At 41.0% G+C, this 23,339-nt stretch overlaps 2 protein-coding genes across 3 annotated transcripts in view; one reads left to right on the top strand and one right to left on the bottom strand.

The window, feature by feature from the left end:
- LOC136843669 (octopamine receptor beta-2R-like) overlaps window positions 1-23,339 on the top strand; it is a 413,556-nt gene that overhangs the window by 272,306 nt on the left and 117,911 nt on the right. The window lies entirely within an intron of this gene.
- On the bottom strand, window positions 15,457-22,461 carry LOC136844241 (uncharacterized). The gene is made up of 3 exons (XM_067113235.1): window positions 21,901-22,461; window positions 15,859-16,056; window positions 15,457-15,547 (listed from the first exon to the last, which is right to left on the bottom strand). The coding sequence occupies exons 1-3, from the start codon at window positions 22,097-22,099 to the stop codon at window positions 15,510-15,512; spliced, it is 435 nt and encodes a 144-aa protein (XP_066969336.1). The 5' UTR covers window positions 22,100-22,461; the 3' UTR covers window positions 15,457-15,509.

Raw genomic sequence — 23,339 nt, 5'->3', positions numbered from 1 at the left:
GTACATCTTGAAGTTGCAAGTAAAGCCAGTGTTCTTTTCCTTGTCATAAATTTCTCTCGGTTTTCAGTATTTCCAACTTTTCATTCTTCCAAACAAAGTCCCTTTGTTTCCCACAGCCCAGCATGCACATTTTCCCTCATGACTTGTTCCAAGCCTAAATTAAGTTTGTTCTGTGATAATAATTAGAGCATTCCCACCATAGTGTTGCCTTGTGCTAATTAAATCTAATTAATAATACACCCCATCGTGAATAATTAATTTCATGTGAGAGAAAGTTTTTATGTAAATGAATGCTGACCTGGAATTCTTTTCCAGAATCCTGTTATCTGGCGCTTCGCGTTCTGCCCCTGCCCTTGTGAAACAATTGCCTAAGAAGAATCAGTTCCATCCTCTGAAATCGACAGTCTACAAGGGCCACTTGTAGGGTCCCCCAGCGTTATTGATGTGCTAATGTAAAATAATTTTGTCATCCAGTCTTAAGCAGTTTATAAGATTCATGTCAAACTTTTATTTATTTGCTAACTGTAGTTACACTTTTTTTATTGCACATTACATGTGCCTTGATTGCTGGTGTTGGCCCCTAAGGCAAAATTACATTCAAAATTCAATTTAACTCGTCCAACCGACTAGAACATAACTATATATATATATATATATATATATATATATATATATATATATATATATATATATATATATACACACACACACACACACACACACTCAATACGTGAAATATCTCAGAAACACTTGCGTAGCCAATTACGGTACACCTGACTTCACAAATGTATATCATGTCAGCAAGAGAGAAAAAGAAAGAAAGAACCTTGTATCGTCGCTAGTTTCTGTTGGTTATGTACCCCATATTTTGTGCGTGTTAAGCTTTAACCCATATTCACTGGCCTTTAGCATTCGTTAATATTTATATGCCTGTCTTCGCTGAAATAAATTAGGATTAAAAATCATGTTTATCGGTATTATCCTGAGTTTGACGACTCAGTATGAATGAAAACGGCCGAATTTAAGACGATCCCTCCCCCTCTCTCTCTCTCTCTCTCTCTCTCTCTCTCTCTCTCTCTCTCTCTCTCTCTCTCTCTCTCTGCTGCAGCTGGTCATAGGCAGTTATCTTCGAACTGATACCGAACTATAACGCTGACCGTGTCAAAGTGCCGATCGTAAAAGTGAACCCAGTGTTGATATCGAAAGTTACTGAAGACAAAGGCAGCTTCGTACACCTATTTTCCGAATTTATGTGCCAATGATAAAATCGTTCCCTTTGTGCTCCCTAAGTATTTGCCAATATTAGGCTAGGTGAAATTTGTACCTGAACTTTCATGGCATGGATGTCTTTAATGCAAGTGACGGTTCTTTTACAATGCGGGAGTTCAGTAGCTTGTATCCTGAGTGTTCCTCTATTTTATTTTATTTTTCTTTAGTGAACCCGTATTTTGTGTAATTTTGATCTTCAGTCCCCCTTTTTCATTTTAATTTTTCTAGACTATCCTTCTCGCTTTTATTGGCATACACGGAAATAATTTTTCAAAAAACGGAAAAAAAATAATTTACTAATTCAGATATTCCTTTTACAAGCTTCGTACATATTTGCAGAAGTGTTTGACCGCTTATATTATTGCGTTAAGGGGAAAAGTTACCTGCCATTTGAAATTTTTGGTGTTCTCAAAATAATTGCATAAAAAAGCTACATAAGCATCAGGGTAATTGCAGAAAAATCTCATTATCATTATATATACTAAAACCATCCTTGTACACGGAATTGGAATTCTGGAGCGGGAATCCCCACCAATATCTGCAAGATATATATCTGCATGCGCTGACTCCCACCCAGAGGAACGGCTTAATCCTGGAGAAATAGATTTGAGGCAAACGGTGCCCAACGTGTGGCTGAGTGATTGAGGGTAATTGAAATGATGCCAAGGACAATCCAGGAGATAGAGAGGGCGTCGTCGATATGACAGGAAGAGGGGAAGGAGGGAGGGGGAGAGAAAGACTTGGGTTCTAGAAAGAGGTTGTTGGAGGGGGGGGGGGTGGTTACTCAAGAAATTGGGAAAGGGACGCTGTTGTCTGCGTGATGGACGAGGTCTGCTATTAAAGTAAGAGTCACGTCTACAATATGTATGGTAATGTAAGTAGTGTCAAGGCTAAGGTCAAAGGTCGCTCGCTTTTTGGGCCATAGTAGCTTCATAGTTTTATCATCAAAGGAGAGCTGTGCTCTCTCTCTCTCTCTCTCTCTCTCTCTCTCTCTCTCTCTCTCTCTCTCTCTCTCTCTCTCTCTGCCTCGTATTGCAATAATACCTGTTGTTGCTCACAACCAGGAGACCTAAGGAAATGAATTATGATTATGAACATGGTTGTTAGACGCCATTTTTGGGATGCAGCTGTGGTTTGAAAGAGAAAATAAATTGCAATGAAAGCACAGATGTGAGTGGAAACTAATTATCCTCATCAGATTCTCTCTCTCTCTCTCTCTCTCTCTCTCTCTCTCTCTCTCTCTCTCTCTCTCTCTCTCTCTCTCTCTCAGAATGTTTTCCCTTGCCGGTATCTTCCTTTGTTGGAGCGCAATTCAATATCTATCATGGCCCATCCTTGTCGTGAAACTTCAAGACAAGGCCTCCTGACAAAGGATTTTATTGACAGTAAAATGTTTAGAAGAGAAAACTTTCACGGAATCTCTCTCGAAGTTTCCTCTCCCTCTTCCATTATTCCAGGCCTCACGTCAGCAGTCAGTGCCACAAGATGGTTATAGGCCATCTTTGGGATTCGGGCTGTTGACTATTTTATTGTGAACCATTTTAGCTTTAATCTGTATTTTTTAATCTTTCAGTTCTTGTGCCTAATCCATAAATATCGTTCTAAGTCCTAACATCGGGGACCATTGATGTTTTGAAACACCTGTAGTTATTTGAATATTTGCCCTCTTTTCAATTTTAGTGTAGCTCTAAACAACAGCTTGATTACAGACTTATTTTCAAGTATGGTACCATTGCAAATACATGTCAAGGGACTCTTGTCTTGTAAGTTTCACTACCATAACTGGACTAGGATATTCTAAACTGTCGCCTCTCTCTCTCTCTCTCTCTCTCTCTCTCTCTCTCTCTCTCTCTCTCTCTCTCTCTCTCTCTCTCTCAGTTTTGTTTTGAGTCTGCTGTCGAGGGCTAAATGAGAACGTCACCAATTCCTCTTAAAATTTTTAATATACTTGTGAAGGATGTAAAGGTTTGGCTTAATACAGACGTTAATGGAAGAATGACTGAGTTGCTTTTTCCCAAGTCATTATTACCATAACATGGTTTACATTGTTTATAAATGCAATCTATGTATTCGAATAGAATCCTATAAGATTCAAAAGCAAGTAAAAAATGCGCTGAAGTTTCTTCGGAGCAATTGAGTTTTCTGTACAACGTATAATGTTGTATAAAACTATCCTACGACCGGCTAGCGGCTCAGTTGCTCCCCAGATGCGGTCAACTTAAGGGGCGTCGCACGCCTCTGGAAAGTGCTGCCAGACGCACGGTCCACGGCTAACCTTAACCTTTAAAAAAAAAAAGAAAAAAAAAAAAAAAAACTGAGGCTAGAGGGTTGCAGTTTGGTATGTTTGATGATTGGAGAGTGGATGATCAACATACCAATTTGTAGCCCTCTAGCCTCAGAAGTTTTTAAGATCGGACAAAGCCGTCACATTAGTTTTCTTTTACAGAATATTAAAATATATGAAATGTAACAATTTTCCTACCTTATTCCACGGAGAAAAGCGCTTGAATTGTACGTCTTTGTCGCATATTATAAAAGTTTTTATCGGACTTTTCTTAAAAGTGGATTACGAGAAGCTGGGATAAGCTCGCATTGATGATGAAGAAAATGATTGAATTTTTCTCAACCGGAAATTGTTTCAGAGCGCTATGAAAAACTCATTTTCAGATCTAATATCTTTATTGCTCATCGACTTAATCCAAAAAAGGAGGAACAGAAAGTATCGGTAAATCGCACAGAAATATCGATAAAAGAATAGTTCCATCTGCGTGTTTTTTTTAAATGCAGACGAAGAAAGTATAGCTAAAGACAGAGGAATAATAAATGAGCTATTTCGTGTGATCGCCATGATTTTCATCTATATCCGAAGGAGGTTATAACGCTGACTTGCAGGGAACGAAATTGCCTTTTGAAGCGAGGGCTCGAATAATTAGTAAAAGTTGCAGGTATTGTTTTTTTTTTTTTTTTTTTTTTTTTGATTGACGGGACCTGAGGCATCTTGCATCATTCATTCATTCATTCATTGCGTAACTTGGCGTTTCCGGCGCTCATTGTAATTTCATCAGGAGGGTTTGAAATCAATCCGATATGCTAACTCGCCAAAGTAAATTAATTGAAGCTTTCAAATATAAAATAACCAAACTTTTGGCAAAAGAGTTACATTGAAAATGTAATGTAACAAAAAAAATTTTAACTAATATGAAAGTTATTTGGAGAATTTGATGGAAGATTTTCTTACGATTAAATTGGCAACTATGAAAATATGAGAATAATATTGTCAGTTAATTTTTGCAGTGCTTCTACAAATAAAAGTGTGGCGTGAATTATCCTCGAGTCGTTATATGGAATGCTTTGAATGCATCTTTTTGTTAATAAACGAATTTAAAGTGATTTGACAGGAAAGCACAGCGTCTTTTTTAAATCGTTTGTGCCGATACATACATCAGACTTTCACTAGAACAACAGCGTATCTGCATGAAATGAAAAAAGGGAAAAATGTTATTGAAATTTGGCAACTTTCAAATTGCATTACATCCATTAATGTACTGTATATGCTAAAGTAGGACATCATTTTTTCCCCTTAAATAAAGCTCCGTTTGTCTACTTCACAGCTATCATTGTTATAATTAACCTAGCTAACATGATCTAACCTAACCTTAACCTCAACTAACCTAACCTAATTTCCCATGGTATGCACGACTCCTAATCCGAAAAATTAGTTCAGGCACTTTGTTGTTCTGGTGAAGACCTCATATCCTTCTCTTGGGTCAGATACATTGGCTTCCTCTGCCTTCGCACTTTTTACATTTTTATCAACTGGCCATTGGTATAGTGGTGTACAATAAGCTCATAAATTGCGATCGCAAAGATGTGTTTTCATGCATTCCTCTTCCCACGCTGAATTGTTCCACTGTATTGCCTTCAGTGGGTTCGTCCCTGCCTAATGGACCGAGTATATCACTATTATTAATGTGAGTAATGGTCGAACTGGATTCCTCAATATTTCGTCCAAGAGTCGCTGCCTTCTTCTTCATCTTCTTCTCCTTCTTCGTTCATAAATAGGAGAGGGATGGCTGTAATAATTCCCTCTCGTCTCTCTGCGTCGTCTTCATCCATAATTCATTCTCCGTCTGCATCCAAAACCAGTTTCTTTTTCGTAAGCCTCCCTCTCTCTTAGTTTTCATTCCTTGGAGCAATCTTTAGGTTTTTATTCCTTTTTCATTAGAATGAATGGAGTGGGTAGTGTGAACGGAGAGAAGGAAGAAGATAGATTCTGGTTCATTATGTTGGAATGTAGGTTTTATGTAAATTGCCTCAACGGAGCAGCATTGTCTAGTAAATAGGTAGATAGGTTTCTCCTGCGCTGAGGATGTCTGACAACCATATCGTTATACAAATGCATTTTTGGGGGATAATTATTCTTGAAACCTTCAATATTTGCTTGAGCTTCCACATCAAGTAGGAAACCCACTTTTATTAGGCAAGTTTTGTTATTCGCATACAACATGAACGCATCCCTTCCAAAAATGAAACTGAGAGAAGAGGTAAAGGGTTAAGTAGAGAGATAAGCTCAATATAATTGATATTATAAGCTACTGGTTATTCGTATGATTATGAAATATTGAGCAAATTTTTTATGTTAGTCATTTTTCTGCGATCTAGCTATAATAAGAGTTTCTCTGGAAGTACCTTGCAGGCCTTAGAGCATTAAAAAACACCTTGATTACTTATTACAGGTGATTTCGATAATCGTGCAATTACAGGCAATTTACGTCTGTTATGTAAGATTGTATCCAATCGTGGCTCTGTATTAAAAGGGCAGTAGGTCATTTCAGGAGAAAGCTGTTTCAGTATTTTTTTTTTCTTGGTCGCCGAAGGTTTTCTTTCTTTCTTTCTTTCTTTTGGAGGCTTCATCAGTTTCCTCTTTGAGGTGTCTTGTGAGGTTTTATTTTTATCAAGAATCCGTCTAAATATTCAGGCTAACGTTCTTGGGGGAACAGCTATGAAATGCGGCTGTGAACTTGCATCTTGTGTTGTTATTTTTCCTTCCGTATTTCCTTGTAATATTAGTTTTTCATTATTTCTTTACTCCGTATTGGCCTAAAAACACTTTAGAAAAGAGCAAGGATTTTAGGCTAGCGTACGTATTATCAATGCTATTCCTTTTTTGGAATATTTTATTTTTTAGTGGCACAGTTAGTGCATGATTTACGTCAGGCTAGCGTACTCTATTAGTAATGCTATTTATTTTTAGAATATTTTATTTTGTAGTGGCACAGTTAGTGCATGATTTACGTCAGACTCGTGTTAAAAGTGCATAAGCTTGGCCCCTCTCGATAGAATCCGTCTAATAATTATCTTCATTGTCAAAATTTACCGTATTAACAAATAGTGAAGCGTCAACGTCAGTCACTTTTTCAAAGCAGACGGAAATTCATAATGTTGATCTCTTCCGTGAAATTTCCTATTAAGGAATTAAATTTCGTAAGTAGGTCCAATCTAGAATTGGGCCTTTTCCCAACGTTCCCAAAACAACTGAATTGATCTATTGCTAAGTCAGTATTATTATTATTATTATTATTATTATTATTATTATTATTATTATTATTATTATTATTATTATTATTTATTAATTTTTTTTTTTTGTGTATCACAGTCATCCTATTCGACTGGGTGGTTTTTATAGTGTGGGGTTCCTGGTTGCATCCTGCCTCCTTAGGAGTCCATCACTTTTCTCACTATGTGCGCTGTTTCTAGTAGCACACTTTTCTGCATGAGTCCTGGGGCTACTTTGGCATCTAGTTTTTCCAGATTCCTTTTCAGGGATCTTGGGATCGTGCCTAGTGCTCCTATGATTATGGGTACAATTTCCACTGGCATATTCCATATCCTTCTTATTTCGATTTTCAGGTCTTGATACTTATCAATTTTTTCTCTTTCTTTCTCATCTACTCTGGTGTCCCATGGTGTTGCGACATCAGTGAGTGATACTTTCTTCTTGATTTTGTCAATCAGTGTCACGTCTGGTCTATTGGCACGTATCACCCTATCTGTTCTGATACCATAGTCCCAGAAGATCTTTGCCTGATCGTTTTCTATCACTCCCTCCAGTGGAGGGCTTTTGCTACTGGATCATGCCTCTTTTTGTACTGGTTCTGTGCAAGCGCCGGACATTCACTTGCTATGTGGTTTATGGTCTCGTCTTTCATATTGCACTTCCTGCATATGGGTGAGATGTTATTTCCATCTATTGTTCTTTGCACATATCTGGTTCTTAGGGCCTGATCTTGTGCCGGTGGTAGCATTCCTTCTGTTTCCTTCTTGAGTTCTCCCCTCTGTAGCCATTGCCATGTTTCATTGTTGGCCAGTTCTTTTGTCTGCCTCATGTACTGTCCGTGCATTGGTTTGTTGTCCCATTCCTCTGTTCTATTTTCATTCTCCTGTATCTGTATATTTCTGGGTCTTTGTCTACTTTTATCAGTCCTTCTTCCCATGCACTCCTTAGCCACTCGTCTTCACTGGTTTTCATATATTGCCCCAATGCTCTGCTCTCGATGTTGATGCAGTCCTCTATGCTTAGTAGTCCTCTCCCCCCTTCCTTTCGTTTTATGTATAGTCTGTCTGTATTTGCTCTTGGGTGTAGTGCTTTGTGTATTGTCATGTGTCTTCTAGTTTTCTGGTCTGTGCTGCAGAGTTCAGCCTTCGTCCACACCACTACTCCTGTGCAGTATCTAATTACTGTTTCCAGAGTTGGGTTTTGACTTGAGTATCGCCTTAAGCCTCTGCACATATTCTTTCCTTCATCTCTTGGTGTTTTATATCCTCTTCTTCTATTATTCCCAGGTATTTGTATCCTGTCTCATCTATGTGTTTGATGTTATTCCCATCTGGTAGCCTTATCCCTTCAGTCCTTGTTACTTTGCCTTTTTGTATGTTGACTAAGGTGAATTTTTCTATTCCAAACTCCATCCTGATGTCCCCAGATACAATCCTTACTGTCTGGATTTATCTGTTTCCCTGATGCTCTTACCGTATAGCTTGATGTTGTCCATGAACATCAGATGGTTAATTCTGTTGCCTCCTTTCTTGAGTTGGTACCCAGCATCCGTCTTCTGCAGTACTTTTGTCATGGGAATCATGGCTACTACGAAGAGTAGTGGGGACAGTGAGTCGCCTTGAAAGCTCCCTCTCTTGATGTAAACCTCTGCTATTCTTATCCCAGAGCTTGTAAGTACTGTATTCCAGTTGCGCATTGTAATTTTAAGGAAGCTGATGGTGTTTTCCTCTGCCCCATATATTTTCAGGCATTCTGTTAGCCGCGTGTGCGGTATCATGTCGAAGGCTTTCTTGTAGTCAATCCTTGCCATGCTTAGGTTGGTTCTCCTTCTCTTACTATTCTTCATTACCATTTTGTCTATTAGGAGCTGGTCTTTTGTGCCCCTACACTTCTTTCTGCAGTCTTTCTGTTGGTGGGGGATGGTGTTTGTATCCTCTAGGTAGTTGTATAGCCTTTCACTGGTGATACCTGTTAGTGACTTCCACATTATTGGTAGGCAGGTGGTAGGCCTGTAGTTGCTTGCTATATTTCCCTTGTTCTTGTCTTTGTCTTTCTGTACTGAGGATGTTCTCCCTGTGGTCATCCATTTAGGCGCATGGTGGTTTGTGATACAATGCTGGAGTTGTTCTGCTATTTGTGTGTGTAGGACCTTGAAGTTTTTGAGCCAGTATCCATGGACTTCATTGGGACCTGGGGCTTTCCAGTTGGGCATTTTCTTTGGTTGGTGCCTGACTATGTCTGTCGTGATCTCGGTGAATCTTTGTTTTATTCTCCTCATTTCTTCTGCCTTGATTTCCTGGCACCGTATTGCATGTTTGTTGTGTGATACCGGATTGCTCCATATGTTTTCCCAGAAATTTCCTGGTGGCTGTCTTTCCCTCTTATTTGGCTGTATAGCCTTTTCTGGTTGGTTCTGAAGAGTTTTTCCTGTTGGTATCCTTTATTCCTGTTCATGTACTGTTGGATCTTGTGTGCTTTGGCTTTAAGCCTCTGTTTTATACCTTCTGTTGTGTTGTTTAGTCCCTTCTCCTGTACTCTGTATTTCTCATTCAGTTTCCCTCTTGTTTTCTTGCTTCTTAGCCTCTTTTCTGCCATCTCTTTCAGTTTACTCAAGTCAGATCTCAATGCCATGATTTGTTTTTCTAGGCGCCTTTTCCAAGGCGGTTGCTGTTTTGGTTTCTGTTGGGTTGGTTGTGATGGTGGTGTTGGTGTTTGTATCCCCATGAGTTCTAACTACTAGTCTTGCTCCTGCATATGCCAGGTTATTTGTTTCTGTGATACTGGTGGTGTGGATTAGTCTCATTATCTGATTAACTTCACTTGTTTTTTCCCTTAGTTTCTTTGTGTTGTAGGCTTCATGGAGGGGATCTTTGTTCTTTCTGTATCTGGCTTCCTCCATTGTCCGATCTTCTTCACACATTCCGACCTCTCTGTTACATCTTCAGTGTTTCCTTGTGTGTCGTTGTTTGGTAGCTCATCATTCCTGTCATTTTCTGTGTCATTGTCTCTTAGTTCTTCCTCTTGTCTTTCCAGTTCCTCTCTTTCAGTTGTGGAGAGCCAGTTCTTTTTCTTTATGTTCCTTACTTGGTCTCCCAGCCTCTGTTTTGTTTGAGGGGTGTTATTTCTCTCATTCCAGATGTTGACCAGTCTTCTTCTGTGTCCTCTTTCTGTCGGGTTGCTTCTGATGTAGCATCTCCATATTTCCTTATTTTCTTCTTTTGTCTATTCCTTCTGGTTTGCCTCTGTAGCTCCAATCTCTGGTTGCTGGTTACTGTCATTGCGGTGGTCAGTTGCTGGATGACGACCTCCAAGTACCTGACCGTCCTCCCCATCGATTGGGTTGTACAGTATACCTGGCTGCCGAACGAAGCTCCTCTGTTGCCAGAGGTTCCGTTTACGTCATTGGCGTTTATTCTTTCATTTCTTTCCATCATTGTTGAGTTTTGCTATTTAACCCATAGCTGGACCCTAACCCATCGAGTTGACTGAGGAAATTATGGTAAAGATCCTTTCCCAAGGAATCAACGCTGAGGAGAGCGGTTATCCATCCAACGACTGACCAGCCCCAGTTGCTTAACCAGTCCATCGATGAGCTAAACCACCCTGCCACGGCACCCCATATTATTATTATTATAATTATTATTATCATTTATTATTATTCAGAAGATGAGCCATAGTCGTATGGAACAAACCCACAGGAGCCATCGACTTGAAATTCCAGCTTCCAAAGAACATGGTGTTTATTAGGAAGAAGTAAGAGGTAAAGGGAAATACAGAAAGAAGAGATATCGCTTATTAAAAAAGAAAAAATAAAGTAATAAATTAATAAACAGAAAAAAAATGTGTTAAAATGCAAGGAGAATAGTATTAGGGTAATAATGCATGGTATCTTCGCTTGAACTTTTGAAGTTCCAATTTCTCGACATCCTCAGGGAGACTGTTCCACACTCCAGTGGTATGAGGAATAAAGGACCTCTGGAACTGAGAAGTTCTACAGCGAGGCACATTTACTGCATACTGGTGCTGCTTTTCAGCAAATCTGGCTGCTCTCGGTAGGAAAAGGGGATCAGGGATCAGTTTAGAATGTGAAAGATCTCTGTTAAAATACAACTTTTGAAAAACTGACAAACAAGAGACCATCCGTCGATGGCCCAAGTCAAACTGTTAATATTAGGAAACAGAAACCTAGCACCACGAAGAGATAAATCTGGCAGAAGCAGATATCCATACCGGAGAACAGTATTGTAGCAAAGGAAGGACAAATGACCTAAAACAAGTTGCACTGATTTTACCATTGTCATAAATATATGAGGCTTTTCGTACAATACCTAACTTTCGTTCGGCATTTGCTGACACTGTCATTAGATGTTTCTCAAAAGTAAGATGTGAGTCAAAAGGTACACCCAGACTAGTTAAAGCTTCAGACTTGGAGGAAAATAAAAAATGCCTAAAGTTATACAATTATTTACTGACTTGGCTCTTTAGTGGTAAATACTCGAAATTGAACTTTTGTATTCATTATCTCGAAGTAATCGATCGAAAGAGACTTTCCAAGGCCAAGGATACTGAGACAACAGACTTATATTCTGGAGAGTAAGTTACAGTTTTATGATTAAGATCAAATGAAAAAATCATTACGGCCAAATGTCTAATGCAAAATGAGATTTGACTTTTAAAGTCTAGCTTTTGTAAGTTTTGTAAAGCAATTGCTTCATTCTTATTTACGTATGTGACTCAGCGTGGCAACACCCAGTACCAAGATGCTCTCATTTAAGGTTAAAGGCTTTTTATTTTTCATGAATTATTTTCAACTATACTCTTTCATAGGAGTACGGATATCACTCTGCAAAGGTTTTTATTAATTTTTCCACTTTTATTGTCTTTTATTTTCTTCACCTTTTTCTGTTTTTCACTTGTCCTCCTCTCTATTTTTCACTTTTATCGTTTATGATTCATTTTCTCGATTTTTCCTCTTCCAGTGCTTTTTCTTCTTCTCATTTGAAGTTGCCTCAGTATTGTGTTATTTATTTCTTTTTGGCCCTTAGCCATTTTCAAAGGAAGATGAATTTTATTTCGGTTGCTGAATGAAAGTTAAAGATGATATCGAAATTTAAGGTTAAGGGTCGTATTGCTGAGTCTTTCCCGATCCTCATGTCGAATTCAGGCTGTCGTATCCGAAATGTTTTAGATTCTTGAAATATTTCTTTGTCAGACGCTTAAGTGTGTTACTGCCGAACATGAGAGACTTTGTAAGGTAAACAGATGATTTCTTGCATAAATGATCTAGTTGTATTTGTTTGTGTGACATATGTTTATACGAAAATACAGTAGCATTGGTGGGTGTTGCCATTTCATTGAAGTCAAGTATGCAAATTTACGCATATTCCATGCACAATGTATGTTTGAATATATTTTGTTGTGCAATTAGAACCTCAAAGAGTTCAACGAAGATGCAGTGCATTACTATCCTAATTCATATCTCCTTGTATTTTATAATTCATCTACACTTTTATCTATTTATTTATCTATTTGCTAATTTATTTTTTCTTTTCTAACTACTGATATCTCCTTCTCTATTTCCTATTACCTTCTGTTACTTCTGTCAGTTGAACATATTATTTAGAAGCTTGAATTTCAAGTCAGTGGCCCCGTAGGATTGCTCCATATGAATAGAGTTTATCTTCTGATTAATAGTAATAATAATAATATGTTTAATATGAGTGCATTAGCTTTACGTAATCAAGGTAGGCAGGCGAACGCCACATCCAGCAATATAAATCTGCTCGCTTGAAAAATCGAAGCCGAACAGGAGGGCCAAGATTTATGACCTTTGTTACAGTTGAACCGTCTCCAGAATATATCGTGCCAGGCTCACTCCCCTTGCATTGATTTCCTGCTCTTACAGTGAACAAAGGTCACTGCTTGCATGTAATTTCCTTCGTTGTAATCCAACAATGCGGGTTTTACAAGTAGGCTGTATGTCACCCTTTAAAATAAATAAATCTGTGGATAAAGAAAGGATTTAACTTCAATATCTAGGCGTCATGTCCCGCTGTCGCCCCATTGCGATAATTTAGCTAGGTGGCATATATATCAGCGCGTTCAGTGGCAAGGCTTAAAGCTCGGGTTCATCAAGGGATGTCATGTACCCCGTTGACCTTGGTAAAGCTGCTTGTACGTGCTGGCCCCTCTGTGACTGAAGCAGCTTATCTGCCTGCGTTAGGTTCATCCAGAAGACATCATGGGTGATGAATAGCACTTAATATCACCTCATCTCAACAGATGGGCAATTTAGGTTCCTTTTTAAGTCACCTCCGTGTTATTTCGGGCAGACTGTTTCCTTTTGTAGCCTTTATTTTTAAAAGATGATGATTTAATATTGAGGATTTGGCCTGAAGAGCTAACTTTAACACGATTGATGTGGACGGAAGTGCAGTTTCAGTGACATGTCACCTTTCACTTTGTATTTTTATTAGATAATATTAATTTATTTTATTTTCTATTTGTGAGAATAAAAAATTAAAAATATTTATAGTAGTGATTTTAAATTAATTTAATTTTTACAGTTCACACATCTATCTCCAGCATACTACAACTGATAGGTTTTAGAGGTTGTAGGAAATTTCCATATTTGAAAATGACGGTAATGATACGCAATCATATGTTTATATCGTTAGAAATATACAGGCATGGCGGTTCATTTTGATTCCTGTATTAATCCTTTTTTCGCTAAAATTTAAGCTCAGCTCTTTGGAGCTTCTTCAGTGGAATCTACCTTCCTGTATCCCAGAACTGTCACGCGGTGCTTTGTAGGAATCACCAAAATGTGTTTGCACCCACTTTTTGAGCCTTCTTCTGCACATCTTCCTTTTTCTTATCTTGCTTTCGCACTTTCTAATTACTGTATTACGCTTTGTGCGACTGTGGGGTTTTCTCCAAGCTTCACCTTTAGATCCTTGTACTTCAACTTATTTACTGTCCGGATCTCTTTCATCTTGCTGTAGCGGCACTCCAACTCCCTTTTTTCACTGAATGGCCGTAAGTGAAAAGTGCGTGGCCTTTTACCCCAACTGTCATAATTCATTCATTCAAAGTATCTTGCCTCTGCCACCACCGTCAGAATTACACACTAATGGGTACAGCATTCAAGAAGAAACCTAAGAAAAGGTTCTTTTGAAACTTGGCCACTATAGAGTCATAAAATCAAACCTGGAGATATTTCACAGCAACACCTAAAGCCCGCGCCTTCTCATATTCGGTTTTCCTTGAAAAATGGAGAAAAAAAGAGGCAACGAGAAGGAAACATTTACGAGGAATCTAAATCTGGCAGTGCAACGTTGCATCAAGAGGGACTTTATTGAATTCATTCTCGTCTCTAATCCACTCTGCAAGCGCTGAATGTAAAAGTGAACGGAAATTTATGGAAAGGAAATTTTTCCCCGAACCGGTAAGAATGTAAATCTGAAGAGAGCAAAGCGTACTGCCTATTGGGAGCGATGCGACACATGCATATACATGCATACATACAAATATATATATATATATATATATATATATATATATATATATATATATATATATATATATATATATATATATATAGATATGTGTGTATCTACATATGTATGTATATCACAGGAGATGTGCGTGATTTAGTATCAAAGAAATCCACAGGAAAAAAAAAAAATATATATATATATATATATATATATATATATATATATATATATATATATATATATATATATATATAGAAATCATCAACACACAATCACATGTGGAACAGAAATAAATTTCTGACTCACGTCGGGATCAACCAGGTCTCTCAGGTGGAAAGCAAGGCGTTATCCACTGGGCCATACAAGTCTAAAGAAGTTGGAACCTGAGAGCAACTGCACCAAAAAGAATTACCTGGGCAAGCTAACTGCTTGCATACCAGCATTTTCCCAACTGAGTCGGGAAGTTGGGGAAAACTCGGCTAACATGCAAGCTCTTAGTTGCTTTGCAAGTTAAACTTCACTGTATGCAGTTCTCTTTCCACTAATTTATAGGGTTCAACTGAGATACTATAATAATGGTGAATAACGCCTCTTGCTTTCCACCTGAGAGACCATATCGATCCCGATAAGTCAGAAATATATATATATATATATATATATATATATATATATATATATATATATATATATATATATATATATATATATATATATATATATATATATATATATATATATATATATATATATATACATATGTATTCTTACAAACTGGGGGTCCTTGGAGGAAGGAAGGGGTTACTTTAATTTGGAGATACTGCCAGTTGGGCCAAAGGAGGACACCAGTATGTAAACAAAATGCAGGGAGGAGGTTTTTTCACTTACCTTATTTTACACAATTAGATAAAATATTGTAAGGTCACCATGGGAAATGAGGGAGTAATTTACATTACAGTGAATTTATTTACACATGAAGCAATGGAATGACGCTGGGAACTGAAGAGCCAGCAAACAACAAGAGTAAGAATGATGCAAGAATCAAATTCACAAGGGCGTCAATAGTCGTGAATTAACTGAACATGTGGTAATAAGGCGTGAATTAACCTGCTGAGGGCTTTCTTTTGCAACGGGGCTAACTAGACTTTCTTGTATTTTCTATATGGCAGTATTCCAGGGGACTTAATTTACAAGACTTGGTTGACTGAGGCACGAAGCAGGATTCCTGGAATAAAGAGCAAGGCTTAGTAATCGCATGCACCGGAAAGTTATCACATGAAACCTTTGCACTAGGGAGGATTTAATCACTTCAGTACTTAATTTAAGTAGCCCTTATTTAACCCTATGGGGGAAGTAGTCTACTTCTGATCACTGAAACTTGTATTGGCACTGGGGAGAGAGAGCATGGGCTGTGTCGTCAATCCCAAAACAAGGGGGAGCTTGAAGGAGAATGGAAAAGTTGAAAATAAGGAATTAAGGAGAAATTTACGATGAGAGAAAGAATTGTACTGGCAGTAGACCGCTACTCAGACATACCTGATGCTGTTGCATGAGCTCCTTGCGAGACAAACTGGGTCACTGGCGCTTGTCCACTACCACACAAAGGAAACACAGGAGAAGGTTTTGTACGTCCTCTCGTGCTGGGGTTTTGAGTGCGTCTCTGCTGTTTCTCGCCTCGCCTCTTGGTTCGAAAACATCTTCGAGTGCATTCGTTCATGTGCAAGCAGGCCACATCTGAAAGCAAGTCTTAAGCAAGTAAGAGAGTCACAGGGAAAGAGGCCTTATAACTAAGTCCCTAAGGCTCAAAGTAGTAGCCCCCCCTTGGAAAGACTTTTGCCTTTTAGGCTTAACGAACTTCCTAGTCAATCTTCTACCCTAACGAAGGAAATGCATCGACTGATCACGTGATTGAAGGGGGTGAGGGGGAGAAGCTAAGGTGTGTCATTGTCCTTTACCCAAGGTCAGCGATGTTGGGGGGGAAAAGGGAATCTGCCCCTACATACAGTCAAAACAAGGGGCCTAACGTCTCTCCCTCCATTAAATCCTAGCCTACCAGTTAACTGAGCAGCTCTTCCTTTTGGGCATGAAGGTCTTGGCTAAAGTAAGCTATTAGGTCCTGACTAGTCAGCTAGCGTCCCTACATGAATTGTGCTTTTGCATTGCAGTGGTTAAATGGACCTACCTAACTGCTAGAACGGTACTTGGGTTGGCTAACTTACGTACTACAACAGGCCTAACCTATCTAAAAAGTATAGACACTTCTACCGACTGTCTCTAATGACAGGCGAACTCTACTCATGGCAAATGCACATAGTAAATATTTAACCTAAGCTACTATTCTAAAGACTGGCACTGAACGAGTTGGCACTGACTAATGGCAAGCAATGAATTATGGGGTTACGAGAAAGCTTTATGATTAATACACACAACAAAAATTAAACATGAGTAACCTCAAGGGTAAATCACGGTATACAATTAAGGAAGGTATGGTTTTGAAGGAGGTTCGTTGGAAAAAGGTTAGTATATTACAGATGCCTAAGGTGTTGGGAGTTAATACAACTAGGGCAGAGATCACGCAGGCTACCTTCTCTGGGCAGGTGCCAGTATCACTCTGAGATGGAAGTGGCACTGTGCCAAGGAGAGCTCGTGGCTCTGATTTGTTAATTGGATCTCTTCCTCCCTTTCTTCTTCTTCTTCAGGGGCCTCCAAGGTCTGGCTAGGCCATTCCTAGGGTTGATGAGGTACCAACTCTGGAGAAAGGCCAGGAGCGCCGTCAGGAGCAGGATCAGGGGCAGCCTCGGTAGCTACGGGCTGGTCTCCTACTTCGGCTGCTGTGACAACCGTCCTGGCCGGACAGTTTATGGTCGACCAGAAAAGAGGCAATGTCCAGGCCTGCCAGAGAGTCATCCTCGGCAGGTGGAAGAGAGTGGGAAGAAGAAGCGTTAGGGGTCGGAGGCTCACAAGGGGCGATGACTACATCTGTGAGGTTAGGTGGATCTCCCGTAGGAGGATCCGTGTCAGGTTCTGGATCTGGCACTGGCACTAACTCGGGACCAGACACGGGGATTAAGATCGGTAGGGAGATTCTGGCCGAGATAGGCGGAGCTTGGCACTGACCACTGCTCGCATGTGGCACTGGCAGCGAATTGGATTCAGATGAGGTTGAAGAGTGACCCCGGGGTGCAAAACCCCCTGGTGTACCTGGAGTGATAGGTGACAGAGATTCCTGCCTTGGGGAGAGGGCTGAGCCTCTTGGGTTGGTTGTGGAAATGGTGGCCGCTGTGGCTAGCTTGCTGGGGCACTGTGACCATCTTTCGGAGTGCCCTCTTATGTTGCACGTCCTGCAGCGATATTTGGTGGTATCCCTTCATGGTGAGGGAGGAGTTTTTTGGTGGCCGTCCGGTTGTGAGATTCGCGGACTAGGCGTGGAATGATTTAGATGCTCGTGGGTCCAGTTTGCTTTTAGGCGAACAGAGGGTTGGGCTGATGGTGGCACAGCTTTCACAGAGGCTGTGTCCCGCACAGAAAGTTTTGGCATGGCCTCACTGGCGGAGAGCAGTAAGGCAACAGAGTGGCGAGTGTGGGGACATCCCCAGAGGATGTCTCATCTCAGCAGGAATTCCACCATGCCGAGTCGTTTCACCACCCAAGAGCAGTGAGTTTGGGTGCTCAAGGGGTGATCACCCTGAGTTCGGCTGTGGGAGCAGTCAAGGATTGCTCGTCTACCCAGGTTACCGTCCACCCGGTTTGCTCGTCTACGGTGGGACTGGCTGGCACTTTGGCCTGATCAATCAGGCTAATATCCGAGCCAGTGTCAGCGGTAGTTGGTAGGTGCACTGGTGGGCTAGAGCCATCCAGGGGAGCCACTGAAACGGGCTGAGTCCAGACCCGCTCAGGATGAGACCTCTCTGGCAGCACAGCCAGGGAGGAGGTGGCACTAATCAGGTTGACATGCCGGGGATAAGGCACATGTTTCGAGCAGGCGGGATAACTGGAAGAGGGCCCTGGAGCTCCACAGTCTCGGCAGGGTCCCCTGGGATGGGATGATCTCTCAGCAGTGATGGTCTGCTGGGAAGGTAGTGCAGAGGTAAGGGAGGAGGAGTGGCGGTTATTGGTAGGCTGCCTTTGGTTGTTGTCTGCCTTGTAGTGGCACTCGGCTTTGTCAAGACCGTACCTCTTGCAGATGGTGCAAGTAGGTTTGCTAGGTGGTCCATTCCGTGGGCACGTTGAGCCTGAGAAGTATCTGGGAGGCAATATGCAGTTGTGAAACGTGCTGTGAGGAGACAAAACGTTTCCCATGTATTGGCCAAGCGGCAGGCTTCCCTGAGACCAGGTGCTGCTTTTCACTGAGATCCACAGCCAGAGGCCCAGGCACACACTGGAAAAGATCCTCCAGCATGGTCCTGTTAAATAAGTCCTCTAAAGTCGTGCATTTCAGGAGTTGACCCAGCCGGGTCCCAGCCTGAGTCTTGTGACAGGCCCATTCTGTCCAGGACCAGCCGGCTTCCTTGGCCAGACCTCGGAACCGTTGTCTCCACTACTCAGGAGAGATTTCGTATGCGGCCGAGTCTCGTCGTTGACTCTGCTCCAGCGAGCGGAGGGCTGCCTTTGCTTTACCTTCCAGGTGTTTGGTCAGCACTAAGGCCCTCTCGTCCTCAGTGGTGTTGAAATTATTGAAGAGCCCCTCAACCTCTTCCAGCCATGCTTCCCGCTCTTCCTCAGTCCACTTGGAGACTAGGGCATTAAGGTTTGATAGTGGAGCATTCGAGGCAGCAGGTGAGGGGCTAGAGGCTTGTTGGGATGCTAGAGCTTCTGTGCTTTCCCTCCTTGCTCTCTCCAACTCAGGCTCCCTGTCTTTGAGGGCTAGTTTGTGCTGTCTTCTCCTCTCTTCTCTTTCTTCTTCCAGCCACTCTGTTCGGCTTCTTGCTGTCTTTTCCTCTCTTCTCTTTCTTCATCTTCTCGTTCGCACAGTCTCCTCCTTTCCTCGTCTCGCTGTCTCTGTTCTTCTTCGTGCTGCCTTCATTTGGCTAGCTGTTCTTTGATCCACTTGGTGAGTCTGAGTCCCATGAGACCGGCCCCCTTCCCTAGATTCATGAAGGCTTTGTACTCCTCAGTTGCCATGTTGCTGGTGGGGAAGGGCGGCTAAGTGGGTTGACTGGGCGTTCCTGGAGGAAAGGTCTGTGACGATGTGGGAAGTGCCCCGTAATTTGGTGGCACCTCAGTGGTATGGCACCCCTTTTTAAAAGGTGGCACTGTGGTTGAGTGTGCCGTGCGAAGGTCACACTGAGGAGCATTCCTGAAGGAAGTCTGAGTCCTTGTGGGTGGAAACAGTTAGAAATGGGAGTGATCCTGAGGGAAAGCTCTACGGTTCTTATGCGCGGATACACTGTTGGTGGCACTCTGTATCTCAGGCACATGTGCAGTGGCTTACGCACAGTTATTTTGATTTGGTGGCACTGTGGTGCCAGTGCGCTCCGTGGAGCAATACACAAAACAGCACTGAAGGAAATGGCACTCTGCCTGAGGCAGAAGGTAATCAAGGAGCTAAGAGGGGAAAGGAGAGACTCGGCAGAAAGTCAGTGAGAAAGGAAAGGAAAGAAGAAAAGATAACTGTTTCAGTAATTGGCTTGGTTGGCAGTGCCTCAAATTAGTGGCATTGTGGGAAGGGACCCTGGGGCGTGGCACTCGTGGGTGGCTAGTTCTAAGAACTAGAGACTGCTTCCTGACATGGGGAAAGGAGCCTTCTCCCTGACATGAGGAGAAGGATTTTATGGGGTTTGCGCTAATATGCGATTTGTTGCTTGCGGCATACGCAAGTCTTGAATAATGAGTACCCACTCATGCATGGCAGTTGATAAACGTAATTAAATAGCTGTTTGTGCGCTCTATGGCGTACGGATATTTATAGGGGCTGAAGCACTTAGTAGGAGACACAGGTATGCGAGATTATTCGCTGAACACGAGTGCTTATAAATTTTGCGCACTGTGTATATTGTAAAGGAATAATGGGTTTGAATCTTCAGAGATCAAAGGTTGGTTAAACGAAAGGAAATTCTTTGTATTTGGCTTTTATGATTCGTGGGTTGGTTTTCCAATACTCATGGATAAATTTTTGTATGCCACTTGTTATGATGAAAAGGAAAAGAAAAAAATCTCTCTCTCTCTCTCTCTCTCTCTCTCTCTCTCTCTCTCTCTCTCTCTGAGAGCGCAGTGTAATGGCACGCTTATACATTAGAAATTTTAAAGTCACTTTACCTTGCACTTAAGAGAAAATAAATTATGTTTGCGAAATTACGTTAAGGTTTCTTTCTTTTACAAAATGAATTTGTGGGAACTACGTAAGGTTACTAATGCTTCCTTGCCCTGACAAGTGATAGTAAATAAAGTCGCAAATTGTTTCAAAAGGCTTCAAGTCTTCAGGAAGGTTTTACGTTAAGGTTGAAAAATGATGAAACTTCGCTCAGCGTGAACGAAAGACAGTGAACAGAGAATGGGAAGTGTTGGAGAGAAAACGGATACAAAGCAACAAAACTCTACTTTCTTCGCTAAATGCAGGTTTCAAATGCAAAGTGAATTGTTTAACTTTAAACATCAGCAATGTCTTTACTTTACTGAGTATACGCTTGGGATGGTGTTGTTGTTACTACACTGGAAACGATTTGTGCATGTGCCAACTTGAACAGAACGTCTGCTTACTCACTGGGCATCAGGATGCCAGAGACCGCTACACGTGGTTTAACCAACGTGAATTCAAAGTCCTATGTCACAGACAGAGAAATTGTACACGTTTCTCGGCTGTAACTGTTCTTGAATAAAACTCCTAGTTAACTCTTCACGGCTAACACATGAGATAATTCCCTAGTAAACACTTCCTAACTCTTAGGAAAACACCAGTCTGTAAGCAAAATGCAGGGAGGAGGTTTTTTCACTTACCATATTTTACCCAATTAGATCGAATATTGTAAGGTCGCCATGGGAAATGAGAGAGTAATTTTTGTTACGATGAATTTATTTACACATGAAGCAATGAAATGATGCTGGGAATTGAAGAGCAAGCAAACAACAAAAGTAAGAATGATGCAAGAATCAAATTCACCAGGACGTCAATAGCATGTCGTTAACTGGACATGTTAATAAGGCGTGAATTAACCTGCTGAGGGGGCTTTCTTGCAGCGGGCTGCTAACTAGACTTACTTGTATTTTCTATACGGCAGTATTCCAGGGGACTTAATTTACAAGACTTGGTTGACTGAGGCGCAAAGCAGGATTCCAGGAATAAATGGGCAGGCTTAGTAATCGCATGCATGGGAAAGTTATCACGTGAAACCTATGCACTAGGGAGGATTTAATCACTTAAGGGCTTAATTTAAGTAGCCCTTATTTAACCCTATGGGGGAAGTAGTCTACTCTGATCACTGAAACTTGTATTGGCACTGGGGAGAGAAAGCATGGGCTGTGTCGTCAATCCCAAAACAAGGGGGAGCTTGAAGGAGAATGGAAAAGTTGAAAATTAGGAATTGAGGAGAAATTTACGATGAGAGAAAGAATTGTACTGGCAGTAGACCTACTCAGACATACCTGATGCTGTTGCATGAGCTCCTTGCGAGATAAACTGGGTCGCTGGCGCTTGTCCACTACCACACAAAGGAAAGACAGAAGGTGGTTTTGTACGTCCCTCTTGTGCCGGGGTTTTGAGTGCGGCTCTACTGTGTCTCGCCTCGCCCCTTGGTTCGAAAACATCTTCGAGTGCGTTCGTTCGTGCGCAAGCAGGCCACATCTGAAAGCAAGTCTTAAACCAGTAAAAGAGTCACAGGGAAAGAGGCCTTATAGCTAAGTCCCTAAGGCTCAAAGTAGTAGCCCCCCCTCGGAAAGGCTTTCACCTTTTAGGCTTAACGAACTTCCTAGTCTCTCTTCTACCCTAATGAAGGAAATGCATCGACTGATCGCATGATTGAGGGGGGTGAGGAGGAGAAAGCTAAGGTGTGTCATTGTCCTTTATCCCAGGAGAGGTGATGTTGCGGGGGGAAAAGGGAATCTGCCCCTACATACAGTCAAAACGAGGGGCCTCACGTCTCTCCCGCCATTAAATCCTAGCCTACCAGTTAACTGAGAAGCTCTTGATATATTGTCTGGCTGGCTAAGAGGAAGAATGAATACACGTGAAAAGTATGTATATATATATATATATATATATATATATATATATATATATATATATATATATATATATATATATATATATATATATATATATATATATATATATATATAGGTATTAATACAGTTTCGGTCAAATTCGGATATCTAATATTTTTTTACTTGCTATCATATATTTTTGTCATGATTCATACGAAATACTTACTCGCATCTTCCGCAAATTAAGAGTTACGGAGATATTTGCCGATGAATATTGTGCCTTGTTGTTATCGCAAGGATGCGTTTATGCTGCCATGTCAGTTTTTCTGCTGATGCGTTTTGGTTTTTTGTCAATGTATTGTGGGTAAAAATGCCTAATCGTCTTTTGTTTTTCGTTATGAATTATAAGTACGGTACAAATGCTGAAACCTGATTGGTTGCTTTGTTTCAAGAATATCCAATTAACTGCGATTTTTGGAATAAGCCACGCTTTCTACAAAAGTGCGCTTCAGTTGACTGCCATGGATTCCGTCGTGCACGTCTGCAGTGGGTGTTCTCTGTCTTACTTTGAGGCTATTGGTCGTTTCCATGGAAATTACAATGGAACTCCACAGGTTGTGAATACCTTTCTTCGTGAACATTTAGTACTACCATCTGTTTAAGGTAAGTGAAGTGGTTAACGAAAAGGGTAACATTGAAGTTTCGGCCGTGAATTTCACCGAAACTGTAACTAGACGTTAGGGGTAAAATTTCGTTCCCTGTAACCCCTGTGGCAAGCGCGCAGCGCAATATTACCGCTTGCCAGAACATACAGCTTGCAACAATCATTTGAAATGTGCATAAGCCACGGAGCCGGCGTTTTCACCCGAAACTGAGAGAGG

Source organism: Macrobrachium rosenbergii, chromosome 12 (assembly GCF_040412425.1).
Source record: "Macrobrachium rosenbergii isolate ZJJX-2024 chromosome 12, ASM4041242v1, whole genome shotgun sequence".
In the NCBI taxonomy this organism is placed as follows: Eukaryota; Metazoa; Arthropoda; class Malacostraca; order Decapoda; family Palaemonidae; genus Macrobrachium; species Macrobrachium rosenbergii.
Note: the sequence above shows the minus strand (reverse complement) of the source record. Positions and strands in the feature narration are given on the sequence as shown.